The sequence below is a fragment of the Rana temporaria genome, chromosome 13 (assembly GCF_905171775.1).
Source record: "Rana temporaria chromosome 13, aRanTem1.1, whole genome shotgun sequence".
NCBI lineage: Eukaryota > Metazoa > Chordata > Amphibia > Anura > Ranidae > Rana > Rana temporaria.
The window spans coordinates 78462274-78483574 of record NC_053501.1 but is presented as its reverse complement, the minus strand read 5'-3'; the positions used below and the strand labels follow the sequence as shown (position 1 = coordinate 78483574).

At 44.3% G+C, this 21301-nt stretch overlaps 1 protein-coding gene across 2 annotated transcripts in view; it reads left to right on the top strand.

Annotated features, from left to right (window-relative positions):
• ZFYVE26 (zinc finger FYVE-type containing 26) overlaps positions 1-21301 on the top strand; it is a 499004-nt gene that overhangs the window by 124335 nt on the left and 353368 nt on the right. For both annotated transcript variants that reach the window (XM_040332529.1, XM_040332530.1), the window contains exons 7-8: positions 1330-1418; positions 5128-5285. In XM_040332529.1, the coding sequence (XP_040188463.1) occupies positions 1330-1418; positions 5128-5285 (247 nt within the window). The remainder of the gene's footprint in view (positions 1-1329; positions 1419-5127; positions 5286-21301) is intronic.

The window sequence follows — 21301 nt, the reverse complement described above, 5'->3', positions numbered from 1 at the left end:
CACATAGAGAACCCTGAACACATTCAATGGTATCCTAACAAACCTCTGAGGGCTTCACAGAACAGAATGTATTTATACTGAGATTAAATTACACACAGGTGGACTCTATTTACTAATTAGGTGACTTCTGAAGGCAATTGGTTCCACTAGATTTTAGTTGGGGGTATCAGAGTAAAGGGAGCTGGAATGCCCCCTACACCTTTCACAAATTTATTTGTAAAAATTAAAACCATTTATCTTTTTCCTTCCACTTCACAATTATGTGCCACTTTGTGTTGGTATATCACCTAAACCCCCAATAAATTAAATTTAAGTTTTTAGTTGTAACATGACAAAATGTGGAACATTTCAAGGGGTTTGAATACTATTTCAAGACGCTGTATATACTGAGAGTGGTGCAGATGGTGTGTAGGGTGGAGCAGCAGGAAGATGAGCCATGGTCTGAACCGGAGCGGAGCAACTAACAGATGTCACAGGCAGTACGCAACATGGAAACGCTATAGTGGATGGTGAGCAGGGATCATCGGACAGAGGACTGAGCGGCGGAGGATCAGCAGAGTTGGGGGACTTGAGTGTGAGAAACTACCAGATGTCTCACATGGTGTGCAGCATAGTAGTAATATAGTGTGAGGTGAGCAAGGGCCAGAGTGGGAGGAGGATCAGCAGTGCTGTGGGTTAATACTAAGTGGGGGGCCAGCAGAGCTGGGGGTTACTACTAAGCTGGGGATACTATTGAGCGGGGATCTGCTGAACAAAAGTGCACTAATGAGCCAAGGATCTGCTGAGTGGGCTTATTACCGAATGAGGGGGGGGCGGAGGGGTTGGTACTACCTAAGCTAGGGTTTTACTGAGCCCCTTTTAAAACAAATAAAACAAATCGATAATCAACACACAGGGCATTTATACAAAATGAGCACACAGCATCTGTCAGACTTCATTAAAGCTTAAAAAAAAATCACAGAAGCATCAAAAACACATACAAAATGCATGTTGAAACGGCAGGCGCTTTAATATGTTTTTTAAAATCAAAGCAAGTGTAAACGAGCATTTATTATCTGGGGCAATGTTTACAGATTGATATTCTTTTGTAATAATCGGGACTTATTTTTCTAATTTTTGTGTATTTATCTTTATTGCTTGTGTTATGCTTGGCAACCTCAATGGGTAAACAGGCTACTGGACATAGCTATGCTTAATTTCATGCTAATCATAGTAGTATTTTCATATATTCCTTCTATGCCGATCATAGGTTTGCTCACAAATGCAATGCAATAGAACAAAATTTCATGAATCCTCATTTATTTACAATAATTTTTGTGTCATTTTTAGGAAATATGCAATGACTCCATATTAAAAGAATTTTGTGATGGTCTTTCATTTCAAGTGGAAGTTGTAGAATGGTGTATAGAACAAAACAGGTTTGTATCTACTTTTAATTTAATTTTAATCTTGTTATTTTTTTTTCTATATGCACATTTAAAATTTGTAATGGCGCTGTAATTATTTTTATATATTTTGATTGTGCAGACTGGCCTTTAGGGTGTAATAAGTGTACAGGGCAGAAATCTGCACATAAAAAAGAGAGCAATCTTCCTTTTACTAGACTAGATGAAATTCTACTTCTCTGAAAGAACATGGATCCTTTCAGTCTCCTCCTATCCACGCCCTCATCCAACCCTGTAGCCATCCTTGGTTGTCTTCAGCTCTCCTGCGTCTCCACGCCCCCCTCATCCTCGCCTTCCCTACTCTACAGCTAACTCTCAGGAGTGTGAATGAAAAGATGAGAAGAAACTAGCACTGCTGGGATATCTGACATTTCTCTCCTGGGAGTCAGTGCAATGCAGGATACTGTCGTACACCTAGGTGTTTTATCAGCAATTAAAGAGGAAGTATACAGAAGAAGGGGTTTACTGCCACCAAATTAGTTTTGATTTCCAATGATTACAAAGCAAGGACAGAAGGTTCAATTGAAGGAAAGATGACAAAAATTAATGAAGTTCCACTTAAAGGGTTACTAAAGGAAAAAAAGTTTTCAACTAACATTTTATACTTACCTCCACTGTGCAGTTTTGCACAGAGTGGCCCTGATCCTCGTCTTCTGGGGTCCATCGGCGGCTGTCTCTGGTCCTCCCCGCAAGAACTCATCACCTTCATGCGAGAGAGCTCGCATGGTGATGAGTTCTTGCGGGTGTGCTCCCGTGATACAGCGAGCGGCCATAGCCGCTCACTGTATCACTTGGCCCCGCCCCTCAGTGCGCCCCGTCACTGGATGTGATTGACGGCAGCGCCAGCCAATGGCTGCGCTGCTCTTAATCCATCCGCTCTAGCCAATCAGCGGCCAGGCTGAGCGGCGAAGAGAATCTCGGGACCAAGTGCTGGACTTTCGAGGGATCAGGTAAGTAAAACGGGGGCTCAGGGGGGGGGGGGGGCGCCATCATCAGATGTTTTTTCACCTTAATGCATAGATTGCATTAAGGTGAACATTTTTTTTCCTTTACAACTCCTTTAAGTAAAACTATAATATGCATTCACTTCCAAAACAGGTATAACCCAGCAAAGACCCGTGACATAGTGGTGTCGGAGGTAAAGGAGGTGTCAGTGTTGCATATAGCCTACAACAGTCCCTAATTAGGGACAAGTTGTGCATTGCCAATCAAGGACCTCCTACCAAGACACTAGGAAGCATATTGGGGAAAATCAATTTTTATCTGCATTTATGTGTGAGATCCTGCTGTGCCTTGTGTGTTTTAACCATTTTTATTGGTGTCTGGTAGGGTGGGCCAGTGTTGCCTTTTTTTGGTAACTTAATACAGTCTTTACTGTATACCATTGTTGAACGATCTCCATATACAACTCAGTGTGTCTTTTCACACTTGGAGCAGTGCGCTTGCATGACGTTACGAAAAGTTCTGAAAGCAGCATCTTTGAGGCAGTTTGGGAGCGCTGTAAATAGCGCTCCCAAAATGCCCTACCCATGGCAATGAATGGAAATGGAAAGTGTTGCAAAACTGTACTTTTTTTTTTTGTAAAAAGCACCCCACTAGCGGCCGAAAAGCGCCGCTAAAACAGCACTAAAGTGCCACAAAAACAAGCGTCGCTTTAGTGCGAACGGCCGCGCCCTGCCAGTGTGAAAGGGGTCTAAGGAAACAGATTTACACAATTTACACCCCTCGAGTACCAGTTAAATCGTCCGTATTCATACACAATTAAAAAGAATGAAAAACATTTTTTAAAAGGAAATCAACAGTCACAGTACAAACTTTCATTTATAACAAAAGCATTGTAATAGCAACGAAAACAATAGTTATTTTTGACAATCCAATATAAGCTTACTTGAAAAACCTTGTCTGCTGGTCGGTTCTTGCCAAAACTTCTGGATTCCTTGCATGCTTTGTAACTTCTCCTTGGATGTTTACATTTAATTTCTAAGGCCTACATATCCTATGGTGTCTTGCTGCCTGCAATCAAACATTACTGTACTGACTTCACCTCCTACAACCTCTCCTTTCAATTCCTCAGAAGGTAAACGCTGTGAAATGTATGACACTGCAGTGCCTACCAACATGGCATAGTGAATATGTCCTCAAGGAAGTATATACTGTATATGTGGGGATCTTCACAGAGTATGTTTACAAACTTCAAGATCGTTAAGAGAAATAGGAGTAGGCTAAAACGATCAATAAATGCTACATTACCTGCTGTTCATACTCAGTCACTATGAGATTCATTTCCTGTATTCTGCAACCTGGTTGATCCTGCTTCTCTCTCTACCTTCTGTCCATGTCCCCAATTCAGCTAGGGATTTTGCAGCTGTTGTGGCAACTCTGTACATGCTTAGTTTTTAGTAAGTTTCTATGCTGAGCATTTCCTCCCAATCACATCTGAGCAATCAATGTGACTATAGAGTCACACATGTGGGCATATACACAGTGGTAAATGACAGCTACTCCTTCCTCCATGCCCATTAACCAGCTAAGCACAACAGGGGGGCAGGATATTACATGTAGATTAATGGTGCCTTCACCTCCCTCTTACCCTCTTATTGTACGACACAGGCTGGAGAGGCGTGACACAGCTGGCAGAAATCCACCCATACCATGTTATTACCAAAGACAAATGAAGTTTTAGTTCAAATATATATCTGTATGACAATTTAAGACAGGTTATTGATCTTATTATTTTTAATCTGTATTTCAAATGTTTTATTTTATTTTAAACATGTTATCAGTGGCAGAGGACTAGAAGCACCTCCTGCTTATTTTTCCCTGCAGACAGGCTAGGAAAGATCTGGGTCATGCGACAGCTGTATATAGATTAGGAAAAGGGTACTTAGGCAGGATTTGTTTTATTAAAATACAATGTCATCATCCACATACAGAAATAGAGGGGACAATGTAAATTATACAGTGAGTGTTTTTAGTATCACTTTAACTGACAACAGATAACGGGTTACAGAAAACACTCATGGTCTGTCCATCTCAGCAGGGGACTGACTTGCAATCATCTTGCACTGCATGCCTCTGAGTTTTTAATTTTCCAGTTTTACATTTATGTAATTGCTGTAGAACTTCTCCTCTTACTGGTTCTTGCAAATGACACCCCACCAGTATATCCATAGTAATGGTGCAGTTTTTTTTACTTCCTTCTTCATGCCCACTTTTACTCTCTCTGCAGTGGGGTCCTAGAGGATTGTGAGCACATTTTATTATTGAACACCTACAGTAATCTGTTACCAGATATGTTTGTCTTCCTGTCAGACCTTGGGGTTGATTTACTAAAGGCAAATAGTCTGTGCACTGCATTTGCTCTAGATCTGAGGGAACATGCAAGGTAAATACAAATATATGCATTTTTGCTTGCACATGATTGGATGATAGAAATCAACAGAGCTTTCCTTCATTTCAGAGATTGCCCTCAGATCTATCGCAACTGCACTTACAGTACTTGCAGTGCACAGGGTTTTTTGCCTTTTAGTAAATCAACCCCATTGTCTCTCTTAAATCTAAATAATAGAACACCCAAGCATGCTGGCATGTTCCAAAAGAAAAAAATGCATCAACCACACAAAAATAACTGTTTTGGTTTAAATAAATAAACTTTTTACTAATTCCATCCTGTATTTTACAGTCACTGTGTTGCCAAGAAAGATCTATTGCATTACTTGAATAGTCTGGACAGCCATTCTGGTCTTTACATCCTTCATAATCTGACTAACTTGCCAAAGCTAAATGAAGAAGATGTCTTTAGACTTTTCCACAAAGGACTCTCATCTGGAAAAAATGAAGGTAAACCTTATAATTAACTCCACTCCAGTTCACTTGTAATATGGCCATATACCACTCCTTTTAACAACTTGAGCTTTGGAAGGTTTTATCCCTTCATGATCACATCATTTTTTGCTATTAAGCACTGTGCTACTTTATCTGGTAATTGCCGATCATGCAACGCTGTGCCCAAACTAAATTTAGATCCTTTTTTATCCAAACAAATTTTGTTTGTTTTCTTTTGGTGGTATTTGATCACCACTGGGTTTTTTATTTTTTGCGATTATATATATTTTTTTACTTTCAGCTACAAAATCTATAAAAAATTTAATTTCTTTATAAATTTTGGGCGAAATGTATTATTCTACATCAGGTGTGACCGAGCTTCTACCTCCTGATAGAAATCTTCCACTTGACACAAACACAGGGCACTCGGCCTGAAAAGGTCTCTACAGCCTCCATAAGCAACCAGAAAAAGGTAAAAGGCGAGTGCATGGGCTTTAAAAGAGAAGTATGGGATTTCCCCCCCCCCCATAATCAATCAGACTTACCTAGGTGGATGCAGCATTGGACCATTGCTGCATCTGTCCCCTGCCGCCTCTGCACAGAGAACCGAGCCATCGAACACCGACGATGTCTCGGTTCTCACAGTTCCCCGAACGGAGAGCTGCTGCCTGTCAATCGGCAGCTCTCCTGCTCTGCTTCTCCACGTTCACTGGAGCGCTGAGCTATGGAAGGGTGGGAAGCGTCCATCCCAGCGGCTTGCTGAGACGGCCATCAGTCCAGGTACCTGGCAGATCCAGACTCTGGATGACACGGTGCCTGGACTGACCTGTGTGACGTCAGCAGAGAGCCGACTTCAGACGGCTCTCGGCTGAAAACAGGTCACAGGCATGAAAAACGAATTGCACTCCTGTGACCCATAGGAAAAGCCCAGCCAAACGAGCTCAGGCTGGACTTCTCCTTTTAAAATGCATTTATGCATTTATTAAAAACAGGTGAAAAATTGCCAAAAACTCTGAGTTTCAGCCATTAGGCCTTCGTCATGTTTAGTGTACATATATCACAATATATATAATGTACAGCGAGTATATATAGTATATAGAAAATAATCACACCCCCTAAACAAATCACATTTTGTTGCTGTGCGGCCTGAAATGAAGACACACAGTTTTTGTATTATCCAATTGTATTTACTCAGTGCAACTAATAACTAGTGTTGCTCACGAATATTCGCATTGCGAATATTCGACTCGAATATAGCATATTCGAGAAATCGCGCTATATTTCGAAATTCGCAGTGAATATTCGCAATTCCGAATATTCGATTTTTTACAATTTTTTTTTTGAATCAGATCACATCCTAGATATCTCCATCGACGTCTAAAAGCATTGCTGGTATCATTAGAGACCCTGGGCCGAGTAGCTGAAGCGTTCATTGAATTTTCCAGAAAGATCGCAATGCGATTATTCGGCAAACGCAATATCGCGCGATTATTTTCCTCGCCCCGATCTTCCGCATCAGAGCGATTTTTACAGTTTCATTTTTAAAACAGATCACATCCTAGTGATCTCCATAGACGTCTGAAAGCATTGCTGGTATGATTAGAGCCATTGGGCCGAGTAGCTGAAGCGATCATTTTATATTGCCGAATATTCGCAATGCGAATATTCGGCAATAGGAATATTGCGCGATTATTTGCTCCGCCCTTTTGCATCAGAGCCAATCAGAGTTCTCCTTCCACACTCGTCACAGGTTAGCAACCAATAGGAACCTGCCTGCATGGACATTATATAAGCTCACTCCCAGCACCATTTCATTGCAGATTCAGAAGCTGGCTATAGAGTGTGGAGGCTGTTTCTGTGTTCCTGGTTTCCTGTGTCTTTGTTCTTGATTGATTTAGATCATCACCAGCATTGCTATTTAGTGATTCCAGTGGATCTTTTCCAGTATATCAACTGCTTTTTTCAAAGCAATAGACCCAAGAGCTTTTTTCAAAGCTACGTTTTGTGCTGTTTTGTGCTGTTTTTTTCATTTGTGTTACTGTTTGATCCTGCAATCCTCCCTGTTCAGTTATATTTGCAAGAGATTTCAGAACACATTTTGCTGAGCTTTATAAAAGAGCTTTTCTAAAAGCTAAGTTTTGTTCATCTTGTGTTACTGTTAGATCTTGCAGGTTCGCTGTTCAGTGATATTTGATAGGCATCTCAGTTCAAATTTTGTTTAGTTTTCCCTAAAGAGCTTTTATAAAAGCTAAGTTTTGTGTTCAGTTTAGTTAAATTTTGTGTAGTAAGTGTACACACTGTTAGTGTACATTTATTTCATCTAGCTTAGCTTAGTGTGTGTTTAGTGTCTGTGTTTTGTGTTTAAAAAAAAAAAAAAAAAAAAAAGTTAGTGTTTGTTTAGTGCTTTTTTTTTTTCTTTAATTTTGTAGTCCTTGTCTGGTGTACTACTTTTCTTATAGTTTAGTAGCTGTCTGTGTACGTCTTTGTCTGCGTGCCTGTCTTGTAAAAAAAACACAAAAACACATTTTGTTCACATTTTCCCCCCCAATAAAGTTTAACCCCCCCACACACATATCAGCAATTATGAGCGGCATCCGTGGCCGTGGCAGCAGGGGTAGGGGAGTTACTCCCAGTGCTGGATCGCTGCCAGCACGGGGTACCTCTCGTGCCCCTACTAGTGGTAGAGAAACGGGTGCAAGGGGAGTACGCCTGATCCGGGAGTTCTTCCCATCGGGCAGCCGCCCGATATTGCCATCTCAGGCTCAAGTAGTGGTGGACTACATGGGGCACAGCAGTGCCACTGAGTCGTCGGTCCCGACTCACAGTAGTACCACCATTACACCGTTGCCTGTACTACCCCCCCCCAGCCCCCAAGAGTCCAGCATCTTACTGTTCGACAGCGACAGTGATAGGGATCTCTTGGGGGAGGCCATGCATCAGGCAGACCTCCAGCTCTGTCCTGATGGTCAGGACCTTTTTGAAGGGATGGATGAGGAGGATGGGATACCTGCTGGCAGTATCCCAGAGACATCCCTTCAAACTGGTGCTGCTGTTTTGGTGCAGGAAACAGCAGCACCTAGTCAGACCCAGGCGTGGGTGAGGGGACAGCGGAGCCAGGCTAGAGGCTCCATGTCACGTGGTTCCCTCAGACCAACACATCTCAGCCCTTGGTCTGACATCTCTGGGGGCGAAGAGGGTGACCCATCATGGTTGCCATCTGACGCGTCGGCTCACTACGTCAGTGACGACGGGGAAGGTAGGCACCCTGGTGAAACGGTGCGCCAGGTCACCACCAGGGAGACCATCGTCAGGGTCTCCACTGGTGATGGCAGCAGGAGGTGTCAGGAGGAGGAGCAGCAGCAGCAGCAGCAGCAGCAGGCAGCTCCACCTGTGCGCACCGAATCCCAGCAGGTGCAAGTAAGCGTCACCCCATCTGACAGGAGGGCGGTGCTGAAGTCACCTGTCTGGAATTTCTTTACCCTGGTGGCAGACAACCCTACCGTGGCCATCTGCCGGAGTTGTAAAGTGAGGGTGAAGAGAGGGAAGTGTTTGGCTCGGGTGGGTACCACAGCCCTGAACCAGCATCTGAGGATAAACCACTGGGCGTTGTATGACGAGATGAAGCGTGGTGGTGGTAGCAGCGCCACCACCACAAGTGAGCAGGGTACAGCAGCCCCTGCCACATCTTCATCTGTTTCCAGCAGGTCATGCCCCCCCGCTCCCTCTAGTAGAGGTACTGGTACCGGCAGCCAGACCTCTACTTCCACAGCACCCTCCACGTCTGTGTCCCGCACTGCCGTCCGGCGCCAGGCGTCGATTTCAGACGCCTTTGACCGCACCACTCCCTTCCCCCCTGGAGACCGACGTGTGCGTTCCCTCAATGGGCTCCTGGCAAGGGTTATTGCCCAACATCTGCTGCCCTTCAACATAGTTGACAGCAACCCCTTCAGGCAGATGTTGGAGCAGGCCCAACCCCAATGGCGTGTCCCCAGCCGCCATTTCTTTGCCAGGACTGGTGTCCCTGCCCTACACCAGCACATTGTGCAGAATGTAACCCTGTCGCTGGATCACGCTGTCAGCGACAGGGTTCATCTGACAATGGATGGCTGGACCAGCAGGCATGGGCAGGGACGCTACATCAGCTTCACGGCCCATTGGGTTTCCCTCCGAGGCGTCGGTGAGGGATCGTCGGCAACCGATCTTGTGGTGCCGCCCCGGGGTGTCCAGGGGAGAACTGCTGGTCTCCCTCAAGCCACTGTCTCCGCAGCTGCTGAGCCTCCCAGCAAGCGCCCCCGTAGCTACTCAAGTGTGGGGCACGTGCGCTGTCAGGCCGTGCTCCAGCTTGTTAGTTTAGGGGACCGGAGACACACTGCAGAAGAAGTGCTGAAAGCACTTCAAGCTCAGGTCCAGAAGTGGCTGACACCCCGAAGGCTCCAGCCAGGTATGGTTGTCTGCGATAACGGCAGCAACCTACTCGCCGCCCTCCATGCTGGCAGTCTGACGCACGTGCCCTGTCTGGCACATGTCCTCAACCTGGTGGTGCAGAAGTTCCTGCGCACTTATCCAGGGTTGAGTGACATTGTGGCAAAGGCGCGTAGGATTGCCAGCCACTTCAGGCGCTCCCCAACCGCTACCGCGTCCCTGTCCAAATTGCAGCGGAAGTACAATCTGCCCCTTCACAGGCTGATTGTGGACAGTGTGACGCGGTGGAACTCCACCCTCCACATGCTGAAGAGGTTGTGGGAGCAGCAAAGGGCGGTGAGGGAGTACCTGATGGAACTAGGCACTGAGAGGGCTTCACCACAACTCCCTTTCATCGCCTGTGCGCAGTGGGGGCAGATAAACCAGGTCTGCCAAGTGTTGTCCTCCTTCGAGCAGGCGACCAAGATGGTCAGCAGTGAGCAAATTGGCCTCAATAGCGTGCTGCCAATACTGTTCATGCTGGAGAGGACACTAGATCGCCTGCTCGAGGCTGGGGAGAGTGCCTTGGTGGAGCAGGAGGAGTCAGCAATGCTCCACCGAGACCAGGGCCAGGACCAGGAGGAGGAGGAGGAGGAGGAGGATGATGATGAAGAGGAGGAGGAGGTGGTTGCTGGTGTCGTCCCGGAGTCAGGGCCTGGTCAGGAGGGAGAGCCGGTGTTGGGGGCACCGATAGTCCGGGGGTTGGGCATGTCTGAGTTTGACCAGCAGCGCCTCAGGGAAGAAGAGTCGCACCTCATTCACCTGGCCAGCATTGAGGAGTCACAGCGGGCTGTGCTCTTCCCCATGGCTGCCCACATGCTGAGATGCCTCAGGAGGGACCCCCGGGTTAAGACCATCAAGACGAGGGATGATTTCTGGATGGCCACCCTTTTGGATCCCAGGTGCAAGGGGAAACTGGAGCAGTTCATCCCAGCCAGCCGGAGGCAGCACCGGATGGAGGAACTGCAGGCAGCCATTGTCAGACGGTTGGAGCAGGCAACTCCCCGGCCTCCAGTTGTCCCCCCTCATCTCACCCAGCAGGTGGCTGCACCCAGCTGCAGCCGAGCAGGGGACCTAATGGAAGAGATGAGGATGTTCTTCCAAACCGAGCGACCCAGTACCACCACCAGCAGCAGCAGCAGCAGTCACCACCAGCGGCTGGCCCACATGGTGGCAGACTACATGGCGTCCGTCGGTGCTTCTGACAGTATGAGCACCGACGACCCCATGGAGTACTGGGTTGCCAGATTGGACACCTGCCGCGAGCTCGCTCAGTATGCGCTGGAGTTATTGTCTTGCCCCCCCTCCAGCGTACTATCTGAGCGGACATTCAGCGCGGCAGGTGGGGTGGTCACGGACAAGAGGACCCGTCTGTCCACAGACTCCGTGGACAGACTCACATTCATAAAGATGAATGAGTCCTGGATCGGCGGTGACTTTCTGGCACCCGTCGTCGGTTCAGGGCGCTGAAGGGTCCCTTGCCATGCATTCCCTGATGAAGCCCCGGACCTGATGTATTTACAGTGCTGAATATAACTATTTCAACATCAGAGAAAATCAATGTTAATATTTGGTACAGTAGGCTTTCTTTGCAATTACAGCGGTCAAACATTTCTTGTAGTTTTACACCAACTTTGCACACACTGGAGGAGGGATTTTGGCCCACTCCTCCACACAGATCTTCTCTACATCAGTCATGTTTCTGGGCTATCGCTGAGAAACACGGAGTTTGAGCTCCCTCCAAAGATTCTCTATTGGGTTTAGGTCTGGAGACTGGCTAGGCCACGCCAGAACCTTGATATGCTCCTTACAGAGCCAATCCTTGGTTATCCTGGCTGTGTGCTTTGGGTCATTCTCATGTTGGAAGACCCAGCCTCGACCCATCTTCAAAGCTCTAACTCAGGGAAGGAGGTTGTTGCCCAAAATCTTGCAATACATGGCCCCGGTCATCCTCTCCTTAATACAGTACAGTCACCCTGTCCCATGTGCAGAAAAACACCACCAAAGCATGATGCTACCACCCCCATGCTTCACATTAGGGATGGCGTTCTTGGCATGGTACTCATCATTATTCTTCCTCCGAACACGGTTAGTGAAATTATGATCAAAAAATTATATTATAGTCTCATCTGACCACATGATTTTCTCCCATGACTCCTTTGGATCAGTCAAGACAATTATGTCAGCAGTTATTTCACACCCTATATACTCTTATTAAGACTGCTGTACATCATGGCAACTCCTGCCCATGTGATATGACTCTGTATCAACTACTACTGTTAATACTACTACTGCTGCTTCTGCTGCTGCTGCCGCCCAGTCAATACACCTATGTCAGCAGTTATTTCACACTCTATATACTCTTATTAAGACTGCTGTACATCATGGCAACTCCTGCCCATGTGATATGACTCTGTATCAACTACTACTGTTAATACTACTACTGCTGCTTCTGCTGCTGCTGCCGCCCAGTCAATACACCTATGTCAGCAGTTATTTCACACTCTATATACTCTTATTAAGACTGCTGTACATCATGGCAACTCCTGCCCATGTGATATGACTCTGTATCAACTACTACTGTTAATACTACTACTGCTGCTTCAGCTGCTGCTGCCGCCCAGTCAATACACCTATGTCAGCAGTTGTTTAACACTCTATATACTCTTATTCCTACTGCTGTTCATCATGGCACCTCCTGCCCATGTGATATGACTCTGTATCAACTACTACTGTTAATACTACTACTGCTGCTTCTGCTTCTGCTGCTGCTGCCCAGTCAAGACACCTATGTCAGCAGTTATTTGACACTCTATATACTCCTATTCCTACTGCTGTTCATGATGGCACCTCCTGCCCATGTGATATGACTCTGTATCAACTACTACTGTTAATACTACTGCTGCTTCTGCTGCTGCTGCCCAGTCAATACACCTATGTCAGCAGTTATTTGACACTCTATATACTCCTATTCCTACTGCTGTTCATGATGGCACCTCCTGCCCATGTGATATGACTCTGTATCAACTACTACTGTTAATACTACTGCTGCTTCTGCTGCTGCTGCCCAGTCAATACACCTATGTCAGCAGTTATTTGACACTCTATATACTCCTATTCCTACTGCTGTTCATCATGGCACCTCCTGCCCATGTGATATGACTCTGTATCAACTACTACTGTTAATACTACTGCTGCTTCTGCTGCTGCTGCCCAGTCAATACACCTATGTCAGCAGTTATTTGACACTCTATATACTCCTATTCCTACTGCTGTTCATCATGGCACCTCCTGCCCATGTGATATGACTCTGTATCAACTACTACTGTTAATACTACTGCTGCTTCTGCTGCTGCTGCTGCCCAGTCAATACACCTATGTCAGCAGTTATTTGACACTCTATATACTCCTATTCCTACTGCTGTTCATGATGGCACCTCCTGCCCATGTGATATGACTCTGTATCAACTACTACTGTTAATACTACTGCTGCTTCTGCTGCTGCTGCCCAGTCAAGACACCTATGTCAGCAGTTATTTGACACTCTATATACTCCTATTCCTACTGCTGTTCATCATGGCACCTCCTGCCCATGTGATATGACTCTGTATCAACTACTACTGTTAATACTACTGCTGCTTCTGCTGCTGCTGCCCAGTCAATACACCTATGTCAGCAGTTATTTGACACTCTATATACTCCTATTCCTACTGCTGTTCATCATGGCACCTCCTGCCCATGTGATATGACTCTGTATCAACTACTACTGTTAATACTACTGCTGCTTCTGCTGCTGCTGCTGCCCAGTCAATACACCTATGTCAGCAGTTATTTGACACTCTATATACTCCTATTCCTACTGCTGTTCATGATGGCACCTCCTGCCCATGTGATATGACTCTGTATCAACTACTACTGTTAATACTACTGCTGCTTCTGCTGCTGCTGCCCAGTCAAGACACCTATGTCAGCAGTTATTTGACACTCTATATACTCCTATTCCTACTGCTGTTCATCATGGCACCTCCTGCCCATGTGATATGACTCTGTATCAACTACTACTGTTAATACTACTGCTGCTTCTGCTGCTGCTGCCCAGTCAATACACCTATGTCAGCAGTTATTTGACACTCTATATACTCCTATTCCTACTGCTGTTCATCATGGCACCTCCTGCCCATGTGATATGACTCTGTATCAACTACTACTGTTAATACTACTGCTGCTTCTGCTGCTGCTGCTGCCCAGTCAATACACCTATGTCAGCAGTTATTTGACACTCTATATACTCCTATTCCTACTGCTGTTCATGATGGCACCTCCTGCCCATGTGATATGACTCTGTATCAACTACTACTGTTAATACTACTGCTGCTTCTGCTGCTGCTGCCCAGTCAAGACACCTATGTCAGCAGTTATTTGACACTCTATATACTCCTATTCCTACTGCTGTTCATCATGGCACCTCCTGCCCATGTGATATGACTCTGTATCAACTACTACTGTTAATACTACTGCTGCTTCTGCTGCTGCTGCTGCCCAGTCAATACACCTATGTCAGCAGTTATTTGACACTCTATATACTCCTATTCCTACTGCTGTTCATCATGGCACCTCCTGCCCATGTGATATGACTCTGTATCAACTACTACTGTTAATACTACTGCTGCTTCTGCTGCTGCTGCTGCCCAGTCAATACACCTATGTCAGCAGTTATTTGACACTCTATATACTCCTATTCCTACTGCTGTTCATGATGGCACCTCCTGCCCATGTGATATGACTCTGTATCAACTACTACTGTTAATACTACTGCTGCTTCTGCTGCTGCTGCCCAGTCAAGACACCTATGTCAGCAGTTATTTGACACTCTATATACTCCTATTCCTACTGCTGTTCATCATGGCACCTCCTGCCCATGTGATATGACTCTGTATCAACTACTACTGTTAATACTACTGCTGCTTCTGCTGCTGCTGCCCAGTCAATACACCTATGTCAGCAGTTATTTGACACTCTATATACTCCTATTCCTACTGCTGTTCATCATGGCACCTCCTGCCCATGTGATATGACTCTGTATCAACTACTACTGTTAATACTACTGCTGCTTCTGCTGCTGCTGCCCAGTCAATACACCTATGTCAGCAGTTATTTGACACTCTATATACTCCTATTCCTACTGCTGTTCATCATGGCACCTCCTGCCCATGTGATATGACTCTGTATCAACTACTACTGTTAATACTACTGCTGCTTCTGCTGCTGCTGCCCAGTCAATACACCTATGTCAGCAGTTATTTCACACCCTATATACTCTTATTAAGACTGCTGTTCATCATGGCACCTCTTGCCCGAGTGATTTGACACTGTATTGTCAATGTCTACTACTACTATTACAGCTCAGTCAAGACACCTGTGTCCCAATTTTTTGGTACACTATTGACTACTATGACCACTACTGATGCTGTAAAGTATTCCCCAAGTGTTTTTATGCTATGTATTACTATTACCACTACTGCTTGTAAATCATGCCTGTGTGATACTTAGTGGGAATGCTTTAATAAGCATTCCCAGTATGGATACCCGTAAATGTATTAATCTTAATTAGTGTGAATGCTTTAATAAACATTTCCAGTATTGATATACGTAAATTTAGTAATCTTATTATTCCTTACGTTTTTTGGTTCTGCGTAACTTCGGCATACTTTCAGCTATTGAGACCATTCAACTGTAAAAATGTTCGTCTCTTTCAGCTAATGATGGGACTTCTTCAAGTTTTTTTCTACTTTTTACACTTTTATAAATTTTAAGCTTTTAGACCCTTTTTTTAACATTGAAGTCAATGAGAACATCCTTTTCCCCTTTGAATTCACATGCCCTGCCAAAAGTTTCAGCTACTTCATACTTTCACTTACAGACACTGAAAAAACTGTAAAGCGGTCACAAAATATTTAGCTATCCGGCTATGACTTTTCAGATCGTCATCGTTTACAATTTTTTGTTGAAAACGCAATTTACGTTTTGCGAATTTTTCACAAAAATGCGATAGGTTATAATGTAATCCTATGGAGGGGATTTAGAGTCTGTCATGTGACCTTAACATTGCAGATCTTTGTAATTAAAAATATCTTTACAAAAAGGGGAAACAAAATGGTCTCACGCCCAGAAGATCTACTTTTCATACACAATTTTTATATCAAAACGTAGCTATGCTTGTCTGGTTTCTGGCAATGTGATCAATTCTGCGATACGTATTTTAGTTTTAGTTATTGGAGCAACAGCCAGAAATTATGTCTCATAGACTCTCATGTTAAATTATCTAAAAAATGTTGCTGCAAAACTCACAAAGACGCTCTTTTCTAAATCGCAGACATGGCCACATTTTAAGTTTATCAACATAAATTTCATATCAATGCGTTCACAAGGGCCGTGTATTTCAAACGGTGTAGTCGTTGTATCGATCGCATGTACGGTTGAGGATTTATTAAGCTTTGTTTGGAGGCTTAAATCATGTATTTGATCTGTGAATTAAAAGCGTTTGTAATGTTATTTCTTTCCATAAATAACTTTCCTGACCTCAGTGCAATATTCCTCCTCACTGACCTGGGGGGGAGGGGAAACCTCTTGAGGGGGGAGGAGCGACCAGGAAGTCAGCATACTCTATACTTTGCAGATAGAGAAAGAAGCTGTGTGTCCTAAAGATAGTGTAGTGGTTATGGTGAATGTCTTTGGCAAGGGGCTCAGCAATTAAGCTATTCAGCATTCCCACTCGCATTTTCCTCAGGAAATGCATTGTCTAGTTACATTATATTTTAATACTACTGCTGCTGCCTCCATGCTGAGTAAAGCTTCATGACCTCTCTGGCACAGCGGATTCACCAACAGCCTCCGCTTCAAGCTACCAGACCGGATCGTAACAGCAAGTGTAACTAAAACAATTAACCTTATGTTAAACCCTGGTTTGCGGCCTTTATACTGCAACCATTAGGCTGTCTGCAAGAGCAAATCTGCACTCTCTCTCTCTTTCTTGCTCTCTCTCTCTCTCTGTATATATATATATATATATATATTGTTGCTTTTGTTATGTTCATTTTTCAACAGTTTATTTTGTGTTCGTCGTGTCTGTGTCCGTGTGCTTTAGTTTGTCCTAGGTTTGTGTTAAATAAAATGATAGTATAAAATGTTTTTGCTTATTATGAAGTTAGATGTGTTGATGTTGATTTGTTCGATGTGAAGTTAGATGTGTTGAAAAACCTAAAAATCGATCTCAAAAAGAAATGAAACATTTCCAAAAAATAACATTTTTTAATCAAAAAATTAATTCAGACATAGCTGAGCATGAGCTTCTGAAGCCTTTCCAGCTCAGCAAGATATTCTAATTGCTGCTGCTCTAGCTGCGTATTTTGCTGGACCAGGTAGCGAATTTGTTGATGATTTCCCTTAATCCTCAGATGTGTCTTCTTTAGCAGCGCGTGCTGCTGCATCATCTTTCTTGCTACTGTTAGGATATAATAAAAAAACATTTGGATTTCAAAGAACGTTACCAAATAAATAAAATATTTTTTTTGCTTATTAATCAATCATTATCATGTGTATACACTTGTTATGTGTCTAACACATCCCGGGAGTGCAGAATTATTAGGCAAATGAGTATTTGGACCACATCATCCTCTTTATGCATGTTGTCTTACTCCAAGCTGTATAGGCTCGAAAGCCTACTACCGATTAGGCATATTAGGTAATGTACATCTCTGTAATGAGAAGGTGTGTGGTCTAATGACATCAACACTCTATATCAGGTGTGCATAATTATTAGTCAATTTCCTTTCCTTTGGCAAAATGGGCCAAAAGAAGGACTTGACAGACTCTGAAAAGTCCAAAATAGAGAGATATCTAGCAGAGGGATGCAGCACTCTTAAAATTGCAAAGCTTCTGAAGCGTGATCATCAAACAAAAGAAACGTGTGGAAAAACAAAGGCGCAAAATAACTGCCCATGAACTGAGAAAGGTTAAGCGTGCAGCTGCCAAGATGCCACTTGCCACCAGATTGGCCATATTTCAGAGCTGCAACATCACTGGGGTGCCCAAAAGCACAAGGTGTGCAATACCCAGAGACATGGCCAAGGTAAGAAAGGCTGAAAGACGACGACCACTGAACAAGACACACAAGCTGCAACGTCAAGACTGTGCCAATAAATATCTCAAGAAAGATTTTTCTAAGGTTTTATGGACTACTGAAATGAGAGTGAGTCTTGATGGGACAGATGGAAGAGCCCGTGGCTGGATTGGTAAAGGGCAGGGAGCTCCAGTCCGACTCAGACGCCAGCAAGGTGGTGGTGGAGTACTGGTTTGGGCTGGTATCATCAAAGATGAGCTTGTGGGGCCTTTTCGGATTGAGGATGGAGTCAAGCTCAACTCCCAGTCCTACTGCCAGATTATGGAAGAGACCTTCTTTAAGCAGTGGTACAGGAAGAAGTCACCATCCTTCAAGAAAAACATGATTTTCATGCAGGACAATGCTCCATCACACGTGTCAAAGTACTCCACAGCGTGGCTGGCAAGAAAGGGTATTAAATAAAAAAAAGTAATGACATGGCCTCCTTGTTCACCTGATCTGAACCCCATTGAGAACCTGTGGTCCATCATCAAATGTGGGATTTACAAGGAGGGAAAACAGTACACCTCTCTGAACAGTGTCTGGGAGGCTGTGGTTGCTGCTGCACGCAATGTTGATGGTGAACAGATCAAAACACTGACAGAATCCATGGATGTCAGGCTTTTGAGTGTCCTTGCAAAGAAAGGTGGCTATATTGGTCACTGATTTGTTTTTGTTTTGTTTTTAAATGTCAGAAATGTGTATTTGTGAATGTTGAGATGTTATATTGGTTTCACTGTTAAAAATAAATCATTGAAATGGGTATCTATTTATTTTTTGGTTAAGTTGCCTAATAATTCTGCACAGTAATAGTAGTCACCTGCACACACAGATATCCCCCGAAAATAACTAACACTAAAAACAAACTAAAAACTACTTCCAAAAAAATTCAGCTTTGATATTAATGAGTTTTTGGGGTTCATTGAGAACATGGTTGTTGTTCAATAATAAAATGAATCCTCAAAAAATACAACTTGCCTAATAATTATGCACTACCTGTATACTTCTAGCATCAATACCATATTATGGTTCTACAATCTGACAGGTGCGCTTTATATGTTGTCCATTTTTATATCTACATTTTGTTGTTGAAATGTTATTAATCATTGTGCACATATTTACCTTCCTGAGCGAGGCTCACAGGACCGCTCTCTTCCTCCTGCTCTTCTGCTTGAGAAGTTGGGGTGGTGGGGGGGGGAATCTCCTCAGCTTGCTCCTCAGCAGGAGCTGGGGTTGGGGAGTGGGAGGGCCCTGGCTGCTCCTCTTCATCCATCTCCTCCTCTGCCGCATCCTCCTCTGCCGCATCCTCCTCCTCCTCCTCATCGGCCTGGCGCCTTCTGCGCTTGGCGCGGATAACTGGCATTGGAGCTCCTATAATAACACAATGTTCATATATTATAAAAATGTTTTCTAATGACGTATGCAAATTCTGTGTACTCTGCTGTATTGTATATGAATACAAATTGATTTATATAGACAGTTAACCAATGGGACAATGTTATATTAAAGGGTCTTGTGGGCACTACAGGGGACTGAGCGTGAGCTGGGATGCAACCATGTTAAAATGAGCTGTTTTTGTCTCCTTTGTTTTGTTCAGACCATCTCATGTTAAAAAAAGGGCCTGATGGAGCACACGGGATTACTATAACAACCCCACTCCTAACACAGGAATTTAGTGGTAATCTATATATATAAAACTCAACGTGTGTGTGTGCATAAATGTATGTATGTATGTATGTATGTATGTATGTATGTTCCAGCATCACGTACAAACGGCTAAAGATATTTATATGAAACTTGGCACACAGGTTACTTATATGTCAGCCACAAACATAGGATAGGTGGTTTAAACCTTACCCACCCCCACTTGCCATGGTCGGGGTTTTTCTTTAAAGTCCCATGCAAAGCAATGGGAAAATTATGTTCCCACATAACTTCTGTGTTCCTGTCTGCTGTCCCATGTCTTTTTTCAACAGTACTATGAATACCTTGGCCGGTGGTGATATATGTTAGCACAACATGGCATCTTGGTTAACAACATCTGACCTTACATGAATTACATATGACCTTACATAACTGTCACCAAAGGAGCTGCGGTGGCTCCACGCGATTGCCACTGCACTGACAACTGATTCACCTCTGCAGCTAGGGGTTCGGATCCCGCTCTCGGCTACCTGTGAATTGAGTTTGGTGGTCTCAGCCCCGCCCCTGGTGGGTGTGCTATGCGAGGTTGGGTTGGGAGGACCCCCTCACACCCGCCATTGCCAACCGGGGCATGGAGAAAGGTGGCAGATTGCCTCTGGGGGAGGCCTCCCAACTCCTGCAGGCCGGCTCCTCTCTCTTTCGAGTTCACGCACAAAATACACTTTTTTAAAAAAAAACATAACTGTCAACAATAACTTACCTGGATGATATTTAGCCCGAAGACGTCTGACATGAACCATTTGGCGCCTCTTCAGGTCAGACCACTTCTTAACAATGGCCTTGTGGTCATGTTGGCCGCCAAAGTCAGCGATTAGGGCGCTGACCACAGCCCTTTTCTCTGGCTGCCTCCGCAGCTCATCGTATCCTGTTTCCAGGAACTTCTGCAAGATGAAGAACAAAGTATATTGTAATACTTCTGTTGACAGCCTTATGGATATATGACGTAAATGTATGCTATTCAACAATTGGAAGCATTCTCGCCTTATTAATCAATGACAGGGGTAACATGAAAGATTTTATATCCTGCCATTTCGGTCGCCGCCTTTTTTGCATAAATATAGCAGCCATTATCATTTGCATAATTATGAATATATTATTAACAACACAGGATACACGTATAGGGGAGATATGCGTTGCTAACTCTTTTCCCTGTCAGGAGCCTAACGCCCCGGGGGGTCAGAGACTGGACCTTTTTCGGAGGACCACTGACGTATGTACCCGTCGCAGTTTTTTGTGATGTCACTCTTTAGGTGTGTGCACATTTTTCACTGCATCCGGGTGGAGTTTTTGGGTTGTGTTTTGCACGCCACAGGCTTTTCAACAGGAAAAAAACAGCTGGAGGCAGAATGGTTGCAAAACACTACGTGTTTGTTACTTAACTCTGGGTTTCAAGACCAGTCCACCTCCAGCTGTTGCAAAACTACTACTCCCATCAGCCACGGTCTGTCAGTGCATGCTAAGAATTTTACTTTTGCTGCATCTAGGGTGCCACAGTTTAGAGACCCGTGCATAAAGGCCTGAAAAATGGGGGCCTGCAGAACTTACAATACTAGAAGTGCCAGCATTCCCAGGCATGCTGGAAGTTGTAGTTCTGCAACATCTAAAGGGCAATATGTATTCGAACGTCCTTGGGCCTTGAGGACACTGAAGTCAGGACGTTCGCATACGTCCTATGTCCAAAAAATTTTTAAATTCATTATGCTAAATA